This window comes from Strix uralensis, chromosome 9 (assembly GCF_047716275.1).
Source record: "Strix uralensis isolate ZFMK-TIS-50842 chromosome 9, bStrUra1, whole genome shotgun sequence".
Taxonomy (NCBI): Eukaryota; Metazoa; Chordata; class Aves; order Strigiformes; family Strigidae; genus Strix; species Strix uralensis.
The window spans coordinates 20,904,303-20,928,602 of record NC_133980.1 but is presented as its reverse complement, the minus strand read 5'-3'; the positions used below and the strand labels follow the sequence as shown (position 1 = coordinate 20,928,602).

At 43.9% G+C, this 24,300-nt stretch overlaps 1 protein-coding gene and 1 long non-coding RNA gene across 3 annotated transcripts; both read right to left on the bottom strand.

The window, feature by feature from the left end:
* Nucleotides 1-304: 304 nt before the first annotated feature.
* On the bottom strand, nucleotides 305-14,793 carry SCG2 (secretogranin II). Of its 2 annotated transcripts, none has more exons than XM_074877705.1 (2): nucleotides 14,740-14,793; nucleotides 305-2,665 (listed from the first exon to the last, which is right to left on the bottom strand). In XM_074877705.1, the coding sequence occupies exon 2, from the start codon at nucleotides 2,649-2,651 to the stop codon at nucleotides 771-773; it is 1,881 nt and encodes a 626-aa protein (XP_074733806.1). In that variant the 5' UTR covers nucleotides 2,652-2,665; nucleotides 14,740-14,793; the 3' UTR covers nucleotides 305-770. The 2 variants fall into 2 exon arrangements, with proteins under 2 accessions (XP_074733806.1, XP_074733805.1); XM_074877704.1 differs by lacking the exon at nucleotides 14,740-14,793 and adding an exon at nucleotides 6,099-6,180.
* A 1,311-nt stretch (nucleotides 14,794-16,104) lies between these two features.
* On the bottom strand, nucleotides 16,105-22,354 carry LOC141947059 (uncharacterized). The gene is made up of 2 exons (XR_012630011.1): nucleotides 22,223-22,354; nucleotides 16,105-16,537 (listed from the first exon to the last, which is right to left on the bottom strand). It is a non-coding gene; the product is annotated as an uncharacterized LOC141947059 (long non-coding RNA).
* Between the last annotated feature and the right edge of the window lie 1,946 nt (nucleotides 22,355-24,300).

The following is a 24,300-nucleotide window of genomic DNA, read 5'->3' as shown; positions in this document are numbered from 1 at the left end:
TAGATGGCCAGATCATTTATCTTCTTCCCACTGTCAAGAGATACATAATCATTAATTATGTGGGGCCAAATTTTCAGAAAACGTAATGCAATTACTGCCCTGGTTGACTTCAGCAAGATCTTCAGGTACATGCTGCTCTTAAAGATAATGCCAGTCAGTGTTCTTACAACCCAGAAAACCAGAAGTATTTGCTACCAACTTATTCTACGATAAAATAATAGACTCCAGAAGAGTTGTCTGTAAAAGTAAAAATGTTTCCTTTTCAAATTAGTATGACTTTATCAACTGCCACAAAGAAACACAGTCTATTGTCCAGAAATAATTTATTCATCAACAATAAAACACTGAATAGAAAAAGCCTTGTAAATAAAACTATATATATAATGCTTTATTTTTTATTCGATACTCCACAAAAACCACTACAGACAGTAACAAAATAATCCAATTAATCTTAAAAATTCCAAATTATAATTGTCACTCTTCATTTATCATGTTTTATTAACAATGCAAATTGTTTGTTTACATGTTATAGTTTTACTTGATTCAATTAAATTGTTTCTTAAAACACTTGAAGCAATTTGGTTTTTGCCCCATAATTTATAACATATATAAGTATATCAATAAACAATATAACAGCTCTGAGAAAGATATGCAGACTGTTCAATGGTAAGTTGTCTACCATAGGTTGTTTAGTGGGAGAGCGGGAATAAATCACAACTGAATTGGGATAGAAGTCAACACATTGAAGAGAAATAATATTTGGGGAACAATTACATATTTTCCATTGCCCGTTTAGTAATGTGATCTCTTTCAAGCTCTGATTTCTCTTGTTTTAGATACTCTAGCACCTTTGCTAGCATATCCTCATCCAGATACTGCCTGTTTTGTGTGTCATCAGTTTCCCCGGCCATGGAAAGCCTTTTGCTGAGTGAAGCCAACTGCGCAGCCTCCTGTGGTCCCACCTGACTTAGGTGCTCTCTGATGGCCTGCTCCAGCCGGTCGTCTTCCTGCAGGTTGCTTTCAGAAGCTGGAACTGGGACTCGTTTCAGCTGGTTCGTATTGATAACTTCGGGATAGTTTGCCAACAACTTTGCCAAGTAATCGGCCAGCTCTTCATCCTTCTCATTCAGTTTCTCATACTCCATTTGTCGCCTTTCCAAATCGTTCATCCAGGCAGCTTTAGGAAATGGGTGTCCTTTCAATCTTCTGGGAATGTAAGACAGTCTTGGCAAATCATTTTCTTGATTAAGACGATTTAGTAAGTAGGAGGGATTCTGATTTGCTAAACTGTCAGTTCCCAGAAGACTGACAATATCTTCAATATTGAGGTCTTCAGGTAGATTTTCTGGAATAACATTAGGAGGCTGCTTCATGTACCCATTTTTAGAGTTTACATTATTTTTAAATATATCACTCTGTCCTAGATTGGTTTCAGTGATCTCGTCGAGGTCTTCTGGGAATTCTACTTCCTGCTCAGCTTCCAACCTTTCACTCTGAAGCTGCTTTTTTTCTCCAGCTTTCAACATGTCTATTAAATCCTCAGGAGGAATTTGCAAATTCCTTGAGATTTCTATCAGCTGAGCTATAGACTGAGGATCAAGTTGCTTATCCAAAAACATAGGTGCTCTTTTTTCCTCAAGTTCTCCTCCAGTCCTTAATTTCCTATTCCCAGCACTGCCCACCAGCCTCTTCAGGTAATAATTCATTAGCTTTGAAACATCCTCTGAAATTTGACCTTTACTGTCTCTTCTTATTTCATCCTCAAGGAAGCTGAGTTTCCCAGATCTTTTCATTTCATCATCAATCTCCTCTTCATGTTTATCAATTTCCTCTTTGCTGTCTTTTATCTCTTCCTGGGTTTGACTTTCCACTTTTTCCTCTATGGGATTCCAATCTTCTCCTCCAACCACATCTTCATAAGCAATGTTATTCACTTTATATACATCATCTTCATCATCTGCATACAATTTCTGGTCCTCATCCAGCCTTTCTTTCTTGTGGTTACCAGGTCCTGCCATCTTCCCCAACTCCTGAAACACAGACTCCAATGTAGCAAGGCTCTGGGGTGTGTATTGTTCTTCCACTATTTCATTAGTACGCTTGAAAGGACTGTCTCTCGAACTGTCTTCATAGGGCCCAAGAGGCATTTTGAGATATTTTTGCCACCTCTCAGGCCACTTGTAAGCCTCATAATCATCAGTTACTCCAGCTGGAAAGCTGTTATCTGAACTCAGACCATAAGGTTTATTCTCCTTTGGGCCAACTTTTGACTCTTTCTCAGCTTGCCGCAAGGCTTCCAACATTACCTTAACCCATTGGGACTCATCTTCGGTCAAAGAATCCCTTACGTTATCTGGTAGGTGAACCTGATCTTTGCCTTCTTTCTGTTGCAGGAGATATGGGACACTTTGATAAGAGTTGTAATCAGGGCCTTCTCCCTTGTTAGTTTGCTTGCGAAGATCTTCAATGTATTCCAAAGCTTTGATCATATCGGGATTTGGAAATCTTTGCAAGTTTTTCATTACATAGTCTGGATCTTTCTGAAGCAGCTGATGCTGCTGGAAGGAAGCTGCATCAACCCAACAGATTAGGACAAAGAAAAAGGTGAGAGTGCAGGCTGCTCCAAGCTGTAAGGTTTTAGTTTCTGCCATATTTAAGATATTTCCTTGAAATAAAGAAGAAGAAGAAAAAAGAAGCAGTTAATAGGGAGACAAACTTAGGAAACTGAGAAGCAAAATAGAGATTGTTATTTTAAACTGGAACTCATCATGAAGAATACCCCCAGTAATACACGTGCTTTTATTAATTATGGAAACCTAATATAACTCATACATGGAAGCCTTATATTTTGGTGGAAATTTGAGATTTTCTGAATATTTCCTATGATTCCTCAGTTTACTGGAAACTATTGGTTTCCTATGCTAGAAATTTCTTATCTCAATGCTCAATGTACTGTATGAACATCAATTTCCCAATGGCAGCACCAAAGTATAAAATATAAATCCTGTGTAGCTCATGAAATGCTGATAGAAGAATCTAGATCTCATTTTGATTATGAAAATGAAGGCTTCAAATGGTAAAATCAGTATATCCATATATTTAAATGCCACTCAAAATATTAATATTAAAACTGCATACAGAATTATTTTGTGAGATTGTTCCACGGGGCATCTAATTTCATGCCAGGGTAATACTGCTGAATGGTGCTAGACTGCAATAAAATTAATGTAGTGAGTGAAGAACATGGCATATAAAATGACTTGCAAGTTTATTTCTGTCATTACTGTTAGTGTTATTACTTTCTCTTTTGCTATTTCATTAAAAAAAAATTATTTGTATTACAGGTGAGTTTTAGTTAAGAGTCTCTATGAGTGAACCATTTTCCTATGGGCAGTGATCCCCTATATGAAGGGCAAACCGTAATTTATCTTAAACATAAAATATAATTTTACTGAATCCTTTAAAACCCATCTTGGAAATGAGCTCAAGTAGGTAGGTTCTAAGTGGTGATTTCATTCATTCATTCACTTCAGCAGAAATTGAATCAGGTCCCAGGACAGGCAGAAATGTGACCACTGGCAAAAGTGAGCTAAATTCAGTTAGAATAGATCAGTAGAAGCCCATGTCTAGTCAGTCTGCCCAGCTTACGCCAGCCAACAATGAAGTCTGGAACAGAAGTGGGGAAAATATGCCTCCGAATTAAGAAGATTACAGCACTGCTGCGTATGAGGATACATCTGCACAAGCCCAGTCTTGCGGGAAGCCGAGCACCCTCCACCCAGTGAAGGGAAAAATTGCCGTCACTCATTTTCTAGGAGATGCTCAGGCACTGATGCGCTGGGGCCGTGAGACTCTCTTCTGATTCAGTTACATTAACAAATAAAGCACAATAATGAGAAAGAAATGATAAAGATAGAAACCACTTTGATTAATTGACCTATTTTGGTTCCTTTGGTTTTTGTCTTGGTAAAAGCATCCTGTTGGGATGTCGGTGATTCATGACAGACTGAAAGAGCTATGTATACCACTATTTACCCACTGCTATAAGCAGAAAGTGAGCATGAATATGCTCATTTCAGCTCACTTGTAGATTTTTCTGCTCAGTTTTTGTTCCTAACATAATGTGACAACTAAATAATTAAAGCAGTATCAGTTCAGAGAGCTGCTTTTTTTCCCTCAGTATGCCTGGGTAAGCTAACAGCAAACAATTTCCCTAAACGTTTCTGACTATTCAAGCCTGGATAGGGTTGGGCATTGATTTCACAAAGGGTTAGTTCAGAACAGCTGATTAGAAGATCCCACCCTCCAGATCTGAGTTTGCCCTGAAACAAAGCCAACGCATCGCTTCATTTTCCATCACAGAAAAGGTGCTAGTCCTATACATAAATGTCTATCTCCATGAAAAAAAGCACTTTGCTACTTACTGCAGCAAATAAATAAAATTAAGATTTTTTTTTTTTTCTTTCCAGCAGAGAGACTGGTTATTAACAGAGTTAGTTTGATTAGTGCATGAGAAACTGTCCTTTCTGAGGGATGGGGGAAGGGAGAGTTGTTCCATAATTATCTGCCAGACACCTCCCACTCACAGAGACCAGGAACTCACCCTCCCTCCCTGCACACAATTATGTATTGTTACAGCCTTTGTAAGAGTCCTCAGCAGCCCATTAAAATAAAAATGCGCATAGCCAGGCAAAGTTTAGCTTAGTGTTCCACAAGGATGTTGCCTTTGTGGGAATAACAGGTCATTGGCTCCTCTGGACATATTTTGGGTGCATTTGTCTCTGGATCAATTTTCACTTCTAATTTATTGGTAGGTGATACTTGAAAGCCTTGTCCAATGGATTTGGGAATGATTTCTTTTAACAGCTTGGAGTTCAGGTCATAAAATCTTGTCATTAAATATACTGTGCTATCTAGGGTAAGAGTACGCCTCCCCAGTCTTTCAGACTTTAGTTCCATATTTTTTGGAAAATAGAGGACATTTTAGACTATCTTTAGGGTCTATAGTAAAACATTCCCTTCGGTGCCTCTCAGAGGACAATATGCTAAAATGGCTGTTTTGTCTACAGATGGATAACTGTGAAGCTAGCCTAGATGGGGAGCATATTTTCTCCTCTATTAGCACCTAACACACAGGATAATCATCTTTTGGACAACAAATGTAAAAGTTCCTCTTTAGAAAATGAGAAAATCGAGTCACAATTTAACATGTACAAAGGCAATGCAGACTGACAGAAGTTCCCCCCAAAACAGACAAAAAAATAAATCTCCTCTCTGGGATGTTTCCATGGTAGCGGTAATTTTCTCTCTCGATCTCTCTCAGCACTTGTCTCTGATGTGAATGTAATGTTTCCAGCGAAAATTTGCAATGAAAACTCAAGCTTTCCTATAGATGAGTCCCTGCCCTGAGAGTCTGAGGGGGAATCTGGCAGCAGTTTTCCATAAGGAAAATAAAGAAATATATCACACACTCTTCCTGCCATTTACTTTTGCAATAAATACGGCTGCATTAAATTTGCTTTTTTTAAAAGCCCTTCACCCTGTTCAAGGGACTCAAAACATGAACAAAATAACGATGGAGTGAGGAGAAGGGCAAAAAGCCCAAACCCCAAGCAGTTCTGAGTGAGTGTAATGACTGTTTGTATAGGCATACACCTGGAGCGTTAATCAGCCTGTGTTTGCGCCCAAGGTAACCTCTCCTCCTATATTTTGAGGCGGCTGAAGTGCCATGTCGGTGAGCCAGCGCGACTGAACGCGATCGCAAAGAGAAACGCTCTACTTCCCAGCTTCGGCCGCGAACGATGCTGATAAGACATATATATATATGTAATATAGAGAGGTGTAGGTCTATATTTTATAGACATATATTAATTGCAAAGAGCAGCTACAACCCCATCAACTTTCCGCCGTAACTCGTTGTTAACTTCCCCTCTTTTTCTGTTGTCGCTGCCTGCCCGGGCGGCAGCTGAGCCCCGCAGGGCAGCCGAGGCACAAGCGTCCCCCCCGGTCCCGTCCCCCGGCCCCGGCCCCGGCCCCGGCCCCGGCCCCGGCCCCGGCCCCGGCCCCGGCCCGCCCGGCGGAGCCCGCGCAGCCCCTACCTGCCCGCGCCGCGCCCGCTCCCGCCGCCGCCGCCGCCGCCGCCTTCAGCACCCGGACAGCGCCCGCTTATACCGCCCTCGCCGCGCCTGACGTCACCGCGCTCCGCGCCCCGCCCGCGCGGCGGAGCCTCGGCCGGGCCGCGCCGGCGGGAAACGGGCGGTGGGCGGCGGGACCCTGCCGGGGGCAGCCGGAGGGACCCCCCCAGATACAAAAGCAAAGAAAAACGGGGAGGGAGGGGAGGGGCCCCCGAAAAAAAGAGAAGGGGGAAGAAAAATGGGGAGGAAAGTAAAAGAAGGGGAGAAAAGGAAAAAAGACAAAAGGAAAAAAAAAAAAAAGGAAAAAAGAGAAGGGGGGGAAGGAAGAAAGAGGGGGGAAAAGGAAAGAAAGGGGTAAAATGGAAAGAAAACAGGCAGAGAGGGTACAGTCAGTGCCTGCTGCTTCTCAGCTCCCACAGACCAGGGGGTAGCAAGGAGCAGCGAGGCAGGGACTGTACTAAGCTGACCAACACCTCGGGTTTGTGGGTGCCCACCCGGCCAGCCGCAGGGCCCCAGCCAGCCGCAGGGCACACGCCCTGGTCTGGGGACAGGAGCGCAGCGGGGGGCATGCGGGGACTGGAGGCCAGCGTGAGCCAAACTGCGAGGAAGACCATGTGTGGAGGCAGCACGGCACAAAGGTCGGCGTGTGTGCGCCTAACTGTGCCCATGCCTTCTGCAGGAACTGGCCTTTCAAAGCTACAGTCTGCGTGGATTTTGTTTTTTTAATCCACTGAATGAGCCATTGTAGCATGGATCGGGCTTTGTCAGAGGGTAGGAGCAATTCATGGTGTCTCTGGCCTCTTCATCCAGCGTTGGAGGCCCAGGAGCTCTCGACACACTAGAGCACCCCACTGAGGGCTGGGTGCTCCTGGGGTGGGGGGGGGCGGGGTGTGTGTGTGTGTGTGTGTGTGTGTGTCTAAGGCAGGGGTGACACCCCTCCATTGTATGCCTGAGATAGAGAGATGATAGATAGATGGATAGATGGATGGATAGATGGATGATAGACAGATGGATGGATAGATGATAGATAGGTGGATAGATAGCTGGATGGATGGATAGATAGATAGATAGATAGATAGAAAAACTGAAGCACATGGGGGAAAGATAAGGCAGAAGGATCCACGGTAGCTCCCTGCCTTGGGCGCGTGGGCAGTAGTGCAGGAGGGGGCAAGCACCCCCCCCCTGCAGGGCTCTGCTTCTGCTGGTGGCTGCGGCGTGGGACCAGGGCCAGGCTGCTGCGCTCCGGCTTCGGCCCCACTCCCCCGGGTGTGGATGCAGCCAGAGAGGGACTGCCCTCCTCTGCACCACTGCCAGGCACTGCTGGCAATGCCCTCGCAGTGTGAACTCCATTCTCATCACTCCAGGCGCAAAAAGGCCAGTGCTTGCACGCCTAGATCACTAGGGTGAGTAAATACCACTGTGCCATAAATCAGAGAGCATGAAATGTAACACGTTGCTCCAGCTGCTGCTCTGGGGTTTAGCTCGTTTCTTCTGCTTCCTTTCTATTCCAGAAAGGTTGTTTTAGTTTGGCTTTTAAATAAGGACTCCTGTTCCCCAAAAATAAATCTTTCCTGACAATTTTGACCTTTTACAGCACAAAATGCAAAAAACTAGGATGAATGTACCTTCCAAACCAATAAATGTTACAAAATTAAATTGTCGTAAGAACAGCAAGGCAGAAATAATTGCAGCCATGAACACAGACAAAAGGACTGTCCTCGCTGCATTTGTTGTAGTTGAAATGGAGATCTGGAAGCCTCTCATTTACGTAGATTTATGAGTAAAATATAGGACCAGTCTTTGTGCTGAAACTCTCCATCAGCAGCTTTATTCAGGCCCCAGATACCATCCAAAATGCTCGCTTTCATCACTGGATCCAGGAAGAAAAGAGCCAAAAGAGAAGTTACATTTGGACCCTTGATAGCATCTCTGTAGAAGGAAAACAGAAAGGCATCTGCTGCAGTAAGCAGAAAGCAAGGGCCAAGTTCCCCCTGAGCAGCTGGGAGTGGTATTGCTGAACACCACATCCCCCTTCAGCAAGGCTCTGAATGCCCACAAAACATATAGTTGCAGACATTGTTATTGCTAATACACCTTAGTCCATGGAGAACATAGTCACTGCGATCAAAACAAAAAAACCAACAACAACAAAAAACAAGAAGAAAAATGCTAAATCCAGATTTTCAGGAATTTTCTTGTGCCTCTGCAGCTATTTCCAACAGACTCTTGTTTTGTGCCTTCTGCCACCAAACGCCTAATATTCATCTAGCAAATTGTTTCCCATGAAATGTCCTGCTGCCCCCCATCCATCTATCCCTGATCCTCATCATCAGTGTGTATTTCAGACAACACAGATTAATTGGCACGTCAGCATGATTCCTTCCTCTGCTCCTTAACCACTCACTTGAGATTTACAGCGTGTGAAATCAGGCAGACACTTGGCTTAGGTCTCTGCCGTGGCTATTTTGGGTTCAGTGGATAAAATTTACCAAAGGGTATCCACAATTCAGCTGTCAATTTTACTCCATATCAAAAAGTGTTGCCTGGACTTTGTGCTTATGATTGATTGCAAACAGAGTCCTGTAAGGAGGACCTTAGTGAATGTACTCTTTTTTTTGTCATACTGAGTGTATGGCATTCTTTTCCTCAGACTGAGTCATGCAACAGAAAATTTGATCTGTTCTGTCATTAGAAGTTCCATGGCATTTTATACAAGAGTAAGACCACATCATGGCATTTCTGAATTTTAGGAAATTACATTAGAACTAGCTCAGTATCAACTGTTTAACCAGAGGAGCTCAGTAATCTTGTTTTTCTGAGAGCATTTTGACAATCCTTTTGTGGATCCTGGGAACAGACCAGCAATAAACACAGTGGTTTCTCTGAACAGCTTGCCCTGTCACATGCTCTCCCTTACACAGTTATGCATCATGAGAAGCTAAAAGTTAATCAATCAACCCTGCATCTTGCATTCTAACTTAAGAGTAAGTAAAGCTTCGAAGAGATTTTATTTAATTTTGTATAAGAAAGAGGGCATGGAGGGGGGGACTTCACTGCAGGGAACAGAGGCAAGAGGACTCTAGCCCACTGTGTTGTGTCATACCCAGCTAGAAGATCATCGTCCCTAACGTTAATGGAGAAAGAAAAGTCAGACAACTTGCCTTCTGGAGGTAGCAAGGTGTGATGTGGGCCTTGGTGCCATTGCCCTTGTGCCCAGTCCCCGGGACAGCACCAGCACTGCTGGGATGACGGTGGCAAGAACCTCCACTGTCCATGGACCGTGGTCTCCTGGTGAGACCTGCCTCCCACCACATGTGTCCAGCTCACATAGAGGATCAGAATGACAATCTTGATGGTACAACCATCCCAGCAGTAACGTGCAGCAGCAGGCAGCACGTTTGTCTGGCTGTTGTAGCTCTTTTCTAAAGACCAAAATAGTTTGCAGTTTGTGCAGTTCACTTCAGCTGTAGCTCTCTCCTCCTCTAATTGGTGTCACCAAAGATCAGTACCACTTAAAAATAAAGCATGGTTGTGTCAATATTACTTCCCCCCCCTCCCTCTGTTTCCAGTGGCAACTAAAAATAATTTACAATTCATTACAGACATGGCATTTCTTGAAGAATAAGTGCCATTGTCACATTTAAAATTCAGTCCATATCTGACTTGAATATCTGCATTTATTCTGTATGTAACAAGAAGTGGGAGGTTTTCTTTCCTCACAAAAAGTTCATTTGCCATCACAGCTATAGATTAATTTATTTTAATTTTAAAATACTTGAACTCTGCCAGTGTCCAACATTAGACTTGTTATTTTTTGCTCATTTTGCATGCTTCAAAGATCAAACGTATTTGTATGCAAATATTTTTGGCCTCCCTAAATTTAGTACATAATAAATGGCTGAAATTTCTTTACCAAAGCTGTAAGGGTAGGGGAAAATATAACACTGTAAGGAAAAGTAAGGGCTTTGCAGTTTGTAACCACAGTCCTTTAAAAGCATGGATGTCAAGGCAAGCGTCTGGTGGCTGTAGATCACTGGGCTTTATTCCATGCTGCAATGAGATTAAATAGGTTCAATGCCAGCCTGACCGACACGCCTCCCTGAAGGTTTGCTACTCTCTTTGTAGGGACATTTCAAAAAGAGAGTTTGCTAAGAACCAAAAAAATACAAAACCTGACTTTTTCCCAACATTTACATGTTCAGGATTTCAGGCTGCCTGCATGTAAAAAATTTAACTGGGAAGAGGAGCCTTACAGCAAGACTTGACTGTGACCTCCGAGATATGGGTGTACATCCACCTTTGCATACCAACATACCAACAACCTTGCAAGTGTCACTATTTCAGCAGAAGCCTCTTGTGCCTCGGGTGGGGTTCCCCTTACCCTCCCTGCGCTGGTTAAGACCTGGGACCCCATACGCCTGAGGAATCCTTGATGCTGGACGGGCAAGCGGCCCCTCTGCAGGGGCCTGTGCAGGTGCCCAGCTCCAGGAGGTGGCCAAGACGGTATGGCTGCCTTGCCGAGGGCGCCTTGCAGGCTCTCCCTCCACGTGTGCCCACCAGCCTGCCTGCAGCAGCCACCCAACCCAGCTGCTCAGCCTGCAGCACAACCACTTAGGGCAAACTGAACTGGGTGGTGATTTGTCATGGGAAATGCTGCTCTGCACCTACAGTGACTCAGCAGCTCAGCTTTCCTGCGCCAGGGCTGGGGTCACCTAATGATCAGCTGTGCTGTGCCTGCTTGTGAGTCCCACCCCAGGGCTCTGTCACCCCTGGAAATGCCTCTTGTTTTCTCCAGTGACTGCTGGAGGAGCCCAGACCTGCTGCCTCACCGTTCCTACCTCCTTGCCCCATGACCTACACTTACTGTAGGATGCCTCAAGCTTGGGGTCCACCACATGGCACAGACCCTCTGCTCATGGCAGGTGGGTGAGCCCTACCAGCTCAGCTAGGGCTAGAGGAGGTGAGAAGCCTCCACTGGAAGGACCATGTAAAAGCAGCAGATGAATCAACAGGGAAAGAGTTTACTGTTATACTTGTTCCAGTGCAGCCTCCAGTTTGAGTACCATGAACAGGAATAGCAAAACACCAACAGATTAAGGAATATGTCTTCACATATAACCACCAAATTATTTTTATCTCCAGGCCTCCCCCACACACAGACTCACATATTTTCTTCCATGGAGTTTCAAGGCTTTTCACAAGCCTGTGACATCTGCTTACCAACATTTGGTGTAAAAATATCAATATCTGCTCCGCATAGCTGTTCCGAGTGCTACATTTACCAGCCAGTAAAGATCAAGAGCCTCCTGGGAGCTGGCTGGATCAAACTGTCATGATTTCAGCACTGCTTTGCGTCAGACGGCAGAATTTAAAGTCAAAACACAGATAGTTTAGGGAGGAAGACAATGTGAAGCCCTGAGTCATACCCTGCTGAGGGTGAGGAGAACAGATTAATAGACAGCAAACATGAATGAAACCAAACGGCTCATTTTAGTCATGCAGCTGCTTCTGAAACCCAAAATAGGATTTATTTTTAGTCCTTGAGCATGAAAAGAGGATTTCTTTGCACCTTGCCAAGCAGAAGTTGAGAAAAGAGTTTTAATTAGCGTGGGGCTGGCTCCGTTTTCCTTGACACCCAGAGGAGCTCAGCAGCGGGGTTCGCTGTGCTCAGGGAAGTTTTGCTGCTCACAAGCTGCTTTAACAATGCGTCACTCACAAGACTTTGCACGACCCAGCAACTTTTAGCGTCATCAGGATACAAAAGATGCAGCCCGTACTCCAGCCCCAGCCAACTTACCTTTGCCAAAGTCGAGTTGAAAAAAACTGATGATTGCTTGTAACTAGGTTGTATCTTTTTGAGAAGCTGCACCGCTCCCCACTGCTGGGGGAAGGAGACAAAGCAACCATGGCTTGGCAGTTGGAGAAACTGCACAGGTTCACCCAAAATGATTAGAGATTACTTAACTAAAACCACCAAGCCCTTCAGAGCAGCTGTGGCAACAACCAGCAACTACAGACAGCAAAACTGGTTTGCCTCTGCTTTGCCAGGCGAGTGCCACCCACCCATGTCAAGCTCCATGGGTGGTGTGAGGGGTATTGGACCCCTTGGGGTATTTGGGTCAGCCAAGTCTGACCTTCAGTGATGTCTTTCCGTGAGAGAACACAAAGGTTTTACATGGGAGTGAAAAAAGTTGGCACAACTGTGATCTGTACACACATTTATGTGATTTTCCATTTTAAATAAACAGATAGAAGTGATTTCACAGCTGTGCATAAGGTTAGTTACATTACTTAGTCCTCTGCTAAATCATTTCAGCAATTCTGCTCTGCAGAAACTTTATGATCTTGGGGCTAAGCCATTTCTATCCCTTACATTAAAGCCTCATTAATTTTCACATTAATCACTCATAAACATGAAAAACCTCAACGATTTTGGATTTCCCTGTCTCTGGCACAAAACCTCCGTTTTGTTACCTGCTGCCTTGTCTGACAACATGGGACAGGACTCAGAGTAGCAAAATTGCCACTCCAAAATTAACACTCCTGTTCTTACTCCTTTTTCTTTCTGAGAATCCAACCATTCTCAAACCATGAACTAGCATGCTTGCATTACTTCATGTGGGCAAATGTTCTTCCATGCCCAAACCATTAGGGCAACAGGTGCTTTAGCAACACGGAGTGTGAGAATCTATCTGCTAAAACTAGGAGGGCAAGAAGGAAGCCATGCTCTGTTTCCTTGAAATAAAACATTATCACAATTTTCTCTTGCTTTGTCTTTGCTAGTGTCATTAGTTTCACCAGTGCCATTACAGCCTTTTTTGTGGCCATAGGTTTGTCCTTCTTTGCTTAGTTAAGTATGTGCCTACATAGGTTCCAACCCTATTGCTACAGTAATTTATATAGATCTGGGTCAAACCCAAATTTAGCATTTGGTCATGAATGCGACAAAAATAGAAAAAAAGAGACTCAGTGCAAGGCACAGCACAGAGCCAATGTTACAGAATTTCTTCCTGGAGACAATATCTACCAAGAAGAGGGCAAACAGTTTGATTTGGTAGCTCATGTGGACAAGGCAGAACCACTTCATGTCAGGGCCTTTTTTAAAAATATATATTAAATTAAAAGTTAATTCAACATAAACATGAGTGATTGCATCAAAACGAGAGCACAAATTCATATCATCCTGTGTGGTTATACTATTACTATTTACCCCATTAGCATTTAGGGTTGAACTGTACTTTGAATTTCAGGATACACAGCCAGGGAGAGCTGGTTGGCTTCAATGGCAGCTTTGCTAGTTTAGGGATTGTAGGATCAAGGCAAGTCCAGAACCTTGATGCAAAAAGCAGAAGAGACAGAGGGTTGATCATCTACCCCCCAGCCTTGCAGCAGCCTCCTGCCTGGCCATCCTCGCTGCTCCGAGCAGCTGGGCTGTGGTCTGGCCTGTGGTCAGGGGTGCCCCGTGGCTCGTGCAGCTGAGCAGGACTCCAGTGCAGCCCATTTGTCAACTGGCAGAGCCACTCCCCGGACGGAGAGGATTTAATGCCATGCCCAGGTATGCAGGAGGCATATTCTGAACAGCAAGAGACAGAGAAATCAAGCAACACGGTCTGGGAGCAGCCACCCTGCGTAAGTGCACGTGGACAAGTCACCATGCTCCATCCAACGTGGGGCGGGGTGGGAACCAGAGGGTGGGTACAGCTGGGGACATGGCACAACACATCCATCCACTGAAAAGATTAAGAGCTCTGTTAACATATATAATTTTCTTATCACTCACTCCTGGAAAGGTCTCTTGGGCTAAGAAAAAAAGCGCTAGGAAGGCTGCTCCCTTCCCAAGCAAAAGCCAACATGTAAGTGGTGACATTGTTTCCCCCAACAGGCTGCAATCTATATGACAACTAGTGACACCTCTGCAAGCCGGGAAGAACCTTTGCTTGGACCTCCAAACTGTTTTAGATAGCAGTCTTGCATTTCTCTCTCAGCTATCAGAGCCTTGACTGGCAAGTAAAATCCATATAATCAGGAGAAAATGCTGCGATTTTCCCCTAAGGTAAATGCTTTCTGTCTGATACACCTCGCTGGTAAGTGCTTTAGAGGGGCTGAGTGCCCTTCCCAGCCCCAAGGCTCCTGTTTTGCTCTTCTTCCAAACCCTGGGCCAACCCACCCAGCCACCCACCAGCTGGGTTGTATGGAAACACGCTCCAGGCTGAGATACCACCACTGGGTAAAGGCAGATGTGTGACAACCCCCTGGCCAGCTTTTTTTCAGGTAGGAAAATGGTACCATAACAAGTAAGTTGAGGAAGGGACAAATACCCAGTGAGAAAGTAGCCCACGCACTATCTTGTCTGAATATGAGTCCAAACAGCTTATGGCTACAGGCATCTTGCTGAGCGGTTCCAGCTTAAGCACAAGATAGGACTATGTGATGCAAGATCATTTTTTCTGCCTCAGAATGAAACAATGAAAGAATTGAGCAAAAAATTAACGAGTAGATGGAAAGCATAGATTCTGTACTAGCAAAGATAAAATACACAGCCTCTTTTATAAAATATTAAACATAAGCTATTTTTCCAATTGAATGAAATGTACTCAAAACAAACCATTTGTATCCAGGGATCCCTGCAGGCAACAGAAGGCTTCTCATGAAAATAGCTGCTTGAGTGCTGGGCTAATAATTCAGATTCAATAGGATTCAAATCTGAAAGTAAACAGACACATTATTGTATCTCACCCTAAATCTGCAGCATCCTCACTCCGGAAATTTTCTCCCGGATACATTTGAAAATCAAGCATGAACTCTATAGACACTGCTTACTCCAGTGAGAATCTGCAGGCAGGGCTGTGGCTGCGGGAAATGCACTTTTTCAGCAGGATGGGACTGAGTTATTGGCTTCCATTTGCAAGCACTCACACTGAAAAAGCCTTCTTACTTTCACGCAGGGCTTTTCAACTGAGTGTGGAAAACCGACTTGTTGCCACACGCATCATGTGAGCATTGTGACAACTGAGATAATATTATTTCATCTTTGCCTGATGGTAGCAACATGGATTTATGTGATGCTGGCAGTAGCTTCCCCAGTGCTATTCTCATTCCACAGACTGAGCAGACTTCTCAGGCGCAGGGATGCCACGCAGGGCCAGAGGCAGGGCTGCTCATGAGACTCAGGTCTGTCCATTTTTACTGTTAACACTAATTTTTCTACCTCTTCTATTTCACCATTTTAGCAAACTCTTCACCTGTCCCTAAAACCAACACAATTTTCAGTGATGATCTCCCCCCATACAAGACAACGTGGTGTGGAAAGATCTGGATCAGCATGATACATTTTCCACCAGACTTGTAGCTCTTAACTTTATTTTGAAGCAGGCCTACTGCTGCACTGCCACTGTGCTGCAAACCATCACCCTAGGTCCATCCCACCAGCAGCAGGTCTGCACACACAGAAGAGCACAGCCCAGGAGCTGCTTACAAAGGCAAGCTGTGTCCCCCCAAGGACTCTGTGGCCATCTTTGGAAAAATGACGGGTATCCTGTCATCTGTATCTACTGCATTCGGCGCGATGCTGGACCCCATAGGAGTGTTCTGGTTCACCCAAAAGAAACTGTTTGAAATTCAAGGCAAAGCAATTCACTGCAGCTGTTTAAAATCAGGTCGCAAAGCACCTCAAGGAGTTACTGTCAGCCTTACCTAGAGCGTGGCTTGCATATGCTCCTGCATAGACATGGGGTCAACAGGGAGTTGTTTGGCTGGCTGTGGGTTTCCACTAACGTATCTTGAAGCTGAATCAAAAGGCCAGATACTACATCTGGCACTGGTGATCTTTGAAGAACTAAATGGATTACTTGTCCATGCAGGGAGGTTTTCGCCATCTGTTGCAGATGTAATATTGATGAGGTTCTCAATTTTACATAACTTTCACGACATTATTATACAAACAACAAACAAATAAAACCAAACACAACCCTTCTGGGTTGATGTTGCTTGCTTTTAATCAGGAAGTCATGACTATATATGTCTGTTGAAGTGATATCTTCTCAGCTTCTCCTGCTGTGCTGTTGCCTGTTGATGTTGATGCAGCAGATGTCCACTGTGCTCCACACAGCATCATACTGCTGCTCGGCGCCTCTCTCAGCCTACAGCTGCAGAAACTGTCTCGGATCAGTGGCTGTTTGTATAAGCCTCCACTGGCTGGTTTTCACCCTGGTGCACGAAGGTCCTTTTCTCATTCCTCATCCTCTCTTCTCCAAGGACCCAGCAGTGGCTGGTGGGTACAGACTTGGTCCTGTATAGCAGCATTCCTCCCTGAGCTTCTGTGGAAGGATTTCCTTTCTCACTGCTAGGCATTGTGAAGGACGTCAATTCCCATCTTACTATATTTTTTGTAGCATGGAGGTATTCTGTACAGAAAAGGAGGAAATGGGAAAGAAGAACTGTAACGTGAGGAGACACAGCAGAAATTGGGAAGAGAAAGAAACATTTCAGTTGTCAGTGCCAACATGTGAGCCAGCACAGCTGCGAAGATGTGTGCTCCTCTGGAGACCACGGCCAGGGGCTCTGAGCTGGAAAGACCAGATGGTGCAGGAGCTGAGGCAGGAATACCGAGTCTCTCTTTCAGGGTCTGTGCCAAAGTGGGGGGACCAAAGGGTAATTAGGCTGATGAACAGTGATATTAAATGTATGAAATGAGGCTTATAATATAAGAGAAATCTTGGGAAAAATAAGTTGAAGTGAGAAGCACAACAGGGCAAATCCCAGCACAATTAACCTGCAGGGAAGCAGAAATACAGAACCTGCTCCCAAAAGTAAATCCATACATACAACTGCAGTTTGTTCCCTGATTTTTACCCACCAAGTACATATATGAATTATAGCTGCTTTAAAAAAGCAGTAAAACAATAGAATTTTATATTTGTATATGCTTCAGTTGTAGTAAGACCAAATAAATTTGGAGCGTGCAAAAAATAAATACATACCTAAGTGCTTTGAGCAGCAGTCAGTGTTTGCCGAATGAGAGCCCTTAACCATGATTTTTAATTACTATTGACCATTCTTAATTCTAAGTTTATGTTGTTACAGCTGCTTCGACAGCCAGGGCTCAGAGACCATCTATTGACAAGACCCGGACAGAATTAACTTGGAAACCAAAAAGAACTGCAGAGGCTTTTCTGTGCCAGTGGCATCAGACAAAACCAAACCAAACCTCCCTTTTATAATCATTACAACCAAGTACAACCCCTCCTTTTATCAAGCAATGACAGTTTAAGAGAAAAGATCCCAAGAAACAAACAACCAAACAATGATTTTCAGGCAAACAGATCATAAAACAAGCCTGCAAATTTGATTGCTACATTGATCATTGAAAGCAACATCTACAAAGGTGCCCACAATCCACTGATAAATGCAGTATCTTCCCATGGCTGTATTGCCTGTTATCTGAAGACTACTCTAACCTACGGCGTAGCTGTTGAATTCATACTTCGCGTTGTGCTGATGTAAGTCCTAAATTCATAAAGTAAAATGAATTTTAATACTGCTGAGCAAGTCTTGCCTGACATATCAGCTGCATTAGCTTAAAAAAGATGGATCATCCAATACCACAGGATATACCCACAAGTGCAGAAAATTATACACGCCCCAAAGGGGTTGTCTGATCCATTTTTTTAGACAGAAAAAAAAAAGCAAAGCAATTCAGCTATGTAGTTTTCTAAGTCCCTGAAACCTTGGATACTGCGGACAGAAGTTCTGAGATGACCCTGTCTCTCAATGAGGTCTCAAAGTACTTCTAGTGTTGTAAATCATTCCTCTCCAAACTTATTTTCAAGTGTCTTGTGAATGTAGAGCTGTCTTGCAAAGTAGCTGCCATTCCTACACATTCCCTTCTGCTTTATTTAGAGGCTACCAACAGCCCTTAAAAAGTCTGGAACAGCTGTGATATAAAACTAAATCCAACTCTAAAATAGCATCCTAGAAAGAACCAGGAGTCCTTGTTTTGCTTGGTTATACCAAGTATATTCACCACATTGCACAGACAGAGCGAGTAGACGTGACTGTAATTAAGAATAAGTGTAGCACTTGCATGGGGGGGGGGGGTGTTAAATTAACATTTCACAGATCACCTTAATGCTGACACTTCCTAACATGTTTTCTCTGCAATCCTAACTCTCCTTCATCATGTTTTTGTAGTATTCTCTACTGTGTCTAACAGAATGAAACCCTGGCTGGGACCAGCAGAATCTGCTGTGAATTATTTATGTTCCAGTATTGCTGTTAGCACGAGGATTAAGCCATTATACTAGTCTGTGGGAATATACATCATCTTTTAGCCTCATTTTCTTCTGGTCTGACTTAGTTCAGATTAAAGAATAGACCCTATATATGTAAATAGGAATCTGTCTCACTGTTTCTTTCATCCCAGTTGATGGCACTTAACAGCATCCTACTACAATATAGTATAAGTTTTCCTACAGAACGACTTGCAGAGAAAAAAGAAGAGCGGCTTCCATTGCGCTTTTCTTACCAACCTTTTCATGACCTTCCTATAGACTTTCTTGTGAGCAGTCCAGGGCATAAGTCAAAGTCTTGGAGGCCTAGCTGCCAATTAACAGTAACTCTGGGACCATCCTATTAATATTATAAGAACAAAAGTCCTGTAAGATATCTGCCAATATATTTTACCTTGAGGCATTTTGAATAGCTACCTTCACAGAAAAGTCGTGTCACAGATACAAGAACATTTCCTTGGCCAATTGTTTGTTATTCTCTAGTGCAATCCTGAAATATTTTAAGGAGTTTTGCTTATGACTCAAGAAAGGGAAAAATAAGTAAATAAGGAAAGATCAGAATCAAAGATTTTGCAACTGATGCAGTTATCTGACATTCATGAGCTCTTGCACTGTTTTAAAACCTAGATTAAAAGTGCACAAGACAAAGGCAGAAAGAGTGCTAACCTTCAAGTCTGACGAGTGAAGCAGAAGTTTCTAAAACTTAAGTGTTCATTTTTCTACTGACATATTGGCAGCAGAGCATTAGTCAGCCAGCCAGAGAGTTTTCATCTAATATAGGTATATTAGCATGCAGTGCCTGACTACATTTTGATCTGAAGCTAAGCAAGGCAGGCTTATTCTCTCCAGCAAGTCAGACTGATGCGTTCTCCCAAGAATCACGCCTTACAGAAAAATAATCATGAAATATTAATCATTTCCTATTTAGAGCTACAACTGTCACAAATGATGTAGTTCTCTCGTGTACAACCTCTTGCTGAAACACCGCATAAGGAACGCAGCAAATGTTGACTGCTTCCCAGGCAGAGACAGGGCCTGGGCTGTGTGAGCACTGCAGCCCGGCTGCGCCGGCGGCTGCCCGCAGGAGCAGAGACACTGCCTGAGCCCTGCCGTTTTGCACCATGGTTTTGCATCAGCAAACCCATGCCAGGTCATCCATTGACCACTGCCACACTGCCTGCCAGTTCAGTCCTGTCTTCCTGCACCAGTGTGTCCTGTACTTACAGTCAAGAAAATGCTGGCAAGAAGCACTTGCAAAGGTTTGTCTGAAGACAAGCAATTGATTGCCCTACAGGCTAGGGAACACTCCCGTTCCTTGCCGACAATAAACAAACATCGACAAGAACGCGGGACATAAGAGGAAAACACAGCAAATCTGTTTGCATGAGGGTTTATTGCTCAGAGCATGCATACAGCCCTATTGAAAGATCATTTTGAAAGCTCCATATGAGTTCGGAAGCTATTCACTCAGGGATCAGGCTCAACACCCCGTGACTTGCAAGGCCTGTCATTCAGCCGAAATAACAAATAATGAGAAATAATTTCTCTGAATAGCTGATGGGCGATCCAGAGCATGAAAGCAATTTGCATAAAACAGTCATTGTCATTTCATACACGCAGATCTCCGGCAGTCAAAACCTCTCAGTAGATCATTCAGGGACTGAGGGAAAGAAATTAAACCAGTTGTTTGCTACAAATAACTCAACCAGTTGTATCTGACATGGCACTGCCTCATTACTGGATACTGTCAATGCTCCAAGCTGTGACCTATAGCCAGGATCCCAGGATGTCAAAGCCTGTGCAACATCTTAAGATACACACATTGCTATTGCATGCTGCTGCAAATGGGCCAGAAAAATCAAACTGTTCTTATGGGACAGAGGGGGAAAAACCACTCCTAGACTAAAGCTAATGTTTATCAGATGGAATTAGGTGATCCAGATCACAAGCGCACTGAATGTCTGTAGCTGGGAGACTTTTGGTTTCAATGGCTGTCTTTGCCTACTGTCAAATACACTTTCAGTCCTATATTTCTTGGGCTGCTTCTGATCTTTCTCAATAACAATTATATCTTCTATCTGCAAACAGAGCCCCCTTCTCGCAGGCACTTTACTGGAACTATGTGATTCTGTAGTATTTTCTCCCTCTTGATACTACAGAAATTAGTTTTTAAGACAGAATCAAAACATTCAGTATTACCATTACCAGGAACTTCTTGGAGCCAGGGGGGGAAGCCTGTTTAATGGAGCTGGCTTCATTCACTTGTAAAAAAGTGTTTTCAGTTTGAGTAATGCTTGCAAAACACCATCTTCAGCCATTGCATTGTAATATCATCCAAGTTTATTGGGCTGGAAAACCTTGAAATACTTGTCAGGACAACTAGTAGCTTCTCTCTAATGTTTTAAGGCAAAGCACAGAGTTGTTCTCCAACACTCACCTGTGTCGCAGCCAAGGGATTCAGATTGGATGGAGACTCTGAAGAAATTAAGCAGTGATTAAAGTAGAGATGAAAGTAAGCCTTTCGGCCTGTATGTAGTGTCTCTGAGTGTAAGGTCCAACGGACAGTCCTGAATACCTACAACCATCCTTCCACAGTTATCTACATCCCAGTGAAAAGAAATGCCTCTAAGAGTTGCCTTTACTAGGTCTCTGCTAACACTTGGCAATCTACAAGAGGAAGAGCCTAGACAGAAAGCAGGTTCTCCTTTGTAACACAAAATGCAGCAATACGTTTACCCAGTCACTGAAAATAAATCAGATGATGATTTCCAGACACAGTGACCACTCGTTATTTCCAAAGTGAAATTATGACGGGGCTCCAGGTTCTGCTCTTTTTTTTTGCTGGCTAGAAGCATGCAGCAGCGGTCTGCCATGTTACCATGCTGGCTGCAGAGGCTGCATGGGCACCCAGAGATATCTCTGGGTGGAAAAGAGGGTATTCTGTCGCACTATATCTGAAGGCACATCCACCCAAAGTTGTGGGGTTTCTCTTTCCAGAATTCACTACATTTGGCTTAGGCACAGGGCTTGTTCCTAGTAATGAAGAGCCTTCCTTGCAGCGTAAGGGATGCTTAACAAACAAGTTCAAATAGCAAGTTGGAGAGCAAGGCTGGTCAGATGGGTTAGCAGGGCAACCAAGAGCATGTCTTTCCCGATCTGCCACGGATTTCCTGCAGTGACTTCAGCAGATCACTTCCCTGGTTTCTTTCCCTGCAGAACAGATAAGTTTCCCTGCCCATCACAACATTAAGCATTCTTCAAGACTGGGAGGCCCCTTTAGTATAAAACATGTAATAAAATTTTCAGTAGGTTTTGAGAGGTAGGGAGGGAAACATCTTGCAGGATAGAAAACTGCTCAAAATAAACCACAAAAAAATTAGAAATGTGACAGAATAGCTCCCTGAACTGTGCCTGAACAGGCACAGTTGTTTTGTACAGAAGTTACCTGCAAACATTTCTGTGTTCTATAGCATTGTGGCATTAAGGTTCATTCTAGCTCTGAAGCACGATGAATTTAAAGCAATTTAAAATATGGCAGTTTACAGTCTAACTAAAGGACTTCTGATGATCTTGTATCACAGGCTTTACATTTTAAGCTATACCATTAAACTCAAATGGTGAGAACAAAAAGGCCAGGTTCAGCTGTTCAGAGCACTGAATCTTTTTCTCCTGATGTGCTGTACAGTTAAAGGCATCAACAGTGTAACGAATATTAAGAAATCTGTCACTAGCTGTCATCCGGTTGGAAAGAACTAACTCCCCAGGGCTCACTGTTGACAGCACTGAAAGAAACAGCCTCACCTGGAATCACGTATTAATTCATTCCGGTGAACGCTTCAGCGTGCAGCCCTTCCACTTCAGATACGGTCGACAGGCTACTTTCTGCACTAATTAAAGGATGTTAAAATGAGATCAGCTACTCCTTATTGCCTGTCTCACATTTTGTGTTTACCACCGTGTTCAAGCACAGCTAGGGGTGGCTAAATATTAACCAAGTAAAAAAAAAAAAATCAATAATTTCTAGATTAGTTGCCTTTTATTTCCCCATTCTAGTGACTAGAATTTCATGTGTCATTTTTTTATTCACAATTCACATGGCTGAAGCACCCCTGGACCTAATGAATATCTGCATGTCCAGATTTTTCCCCCAAATTAAAGAATTTCTGGGAAATGGAGAATTTGATCCCTGCAGACAGGTACAGTTGTGTATTTGCCAAGCAGCAGATCCAGCACGGTGCTAGCACTGCTCTGCGGATGCTGGACCAGAGCTGACTCGGGTCCACTCCATCCGGACTGCACAGGACTGCACAGGGGCAGGTCCCAGCATGTCCTCAGGTGCTAACATTCCCCTCACTCATCACCAGGGTATTTGAGCTTTCCTCCACAGGACTCCCTTCCCTGGTGCAGCAGGGAAGGAAGAGAGGAAGAGAAAGGTAACAGCAAGTCATGTTTCAGTATCAAGGTAAGTTGCAACCTTTCCAAAGTGCAGACTCTCCTACAGAGACAAAACCGCACAGCTCCTCAAAATCACGAGGCCTTCAGCTACACACAACATCCGAATCAGAACGGTACAAAAAATCCCAAGCATTTCCCCAATGGCAACCAGATTCATCCACACATATTACTTTGCTATGGCCCTACAGCCTACAAAAATCCTGGCTTGTTTGTTTCTCGTACAAGTTTCTCTTGTTTGTTTCTCTTACTTACTATTAAGTTCCAGCATCTCAACTCTGTGAAAACTCCCCTAGAAACACACGTAAGAGAACACAGAAACTTAGACTCTAGCTAAGGAAGAACCCCTGGTGTGAACACTTGCTGCTTCCCGGTGCACCCATGGGTACTGAGCGATGCAGTGACCTGATTCCCAACCCCAGGGAGTGGGCCAGGGGGATGGAGCAGAGAGGCAGACATTGCCCTCCCTCACCACGGCTCAGCAGAGAGCTTGGGGCACCCGTGCTTCAGCCCTGTCCCTCCTCAGCCCCAGCAGCAGCACTGTACTTGTTTCTCCTCTGGAGCACACAGTGGACTGCTGGACTTTTTTGTACATGAGCACTTATGTTACGGTTTCCCAGGCTGGTCTCCACCCAGAAATGAAACTGGAAGCACAAGCACAGGATTACTTGCTCATAACCCAACCACCACAACTCGCATCATTAATGCATGCCAGGAGGGGTACAAAGCTGGGCTAATAATACATGCTGTCCCCACTACATGACATGCCGCTAGCACAGCACAAGATAAATGGGTATTTCCTCTGATAGGCGCCAAGAGAAATTGTACCTCAGACAAGTCAAATCCATCCATTCTAGTGAAACGCCAAAACAGCCCAGTTTGCAAGCTCTGTCTCCTTACTGACAGCAGCGAAAGAAACAGCTCAGATACTGGTGGCACACGTTTCTTTTTTCTGCTGTTAAGAAAGCGTGTTCAAAACAGCAGTAAATAATCTGACTAACAATTCAGAAGTATCTGCATTGGTTTGTGCCTCTGTTACAGTATTAATCTCCCTTGAGATCTTTCAGTGGCATGAAGACTCATAAGAAAAGCAGTAGTGCAAAACACCACGTGGCACACAGTCAGCTTGTTTATCACACAGGCTGCTCTCTGGAGCCGAAAGTTTTAAATGCATCAGGAGAAGACATTAGGGAAACAAGATCTCCAGCAGTTTCTGTATTTGCCTGATAGGAGCACCATAATGTTACTGAATAAGGACAGATGAAGAAATGCAGGGACTGCATATGGATATGTCATAGGAAAGTTGTGTTCATGGCAAGTTGTCATCTGGATTGATTCTAATGCATTACAAGCCTTTGTTAAGGTCACAGAGTTAACCCACCTGCAAACAAGAGGAGAACACAATCTCAACACTACCAAATACAAAA

What these genes read in the sequence shown, in the direction of transcription:
- SCG2 (XM_074877705.1), bottom strand. Translation starts at nt 2,651, where the DNA reads ATGGCAGAAACTAAAACCTTACAGCTTGGAGCAGCCTGCACTCTCACC.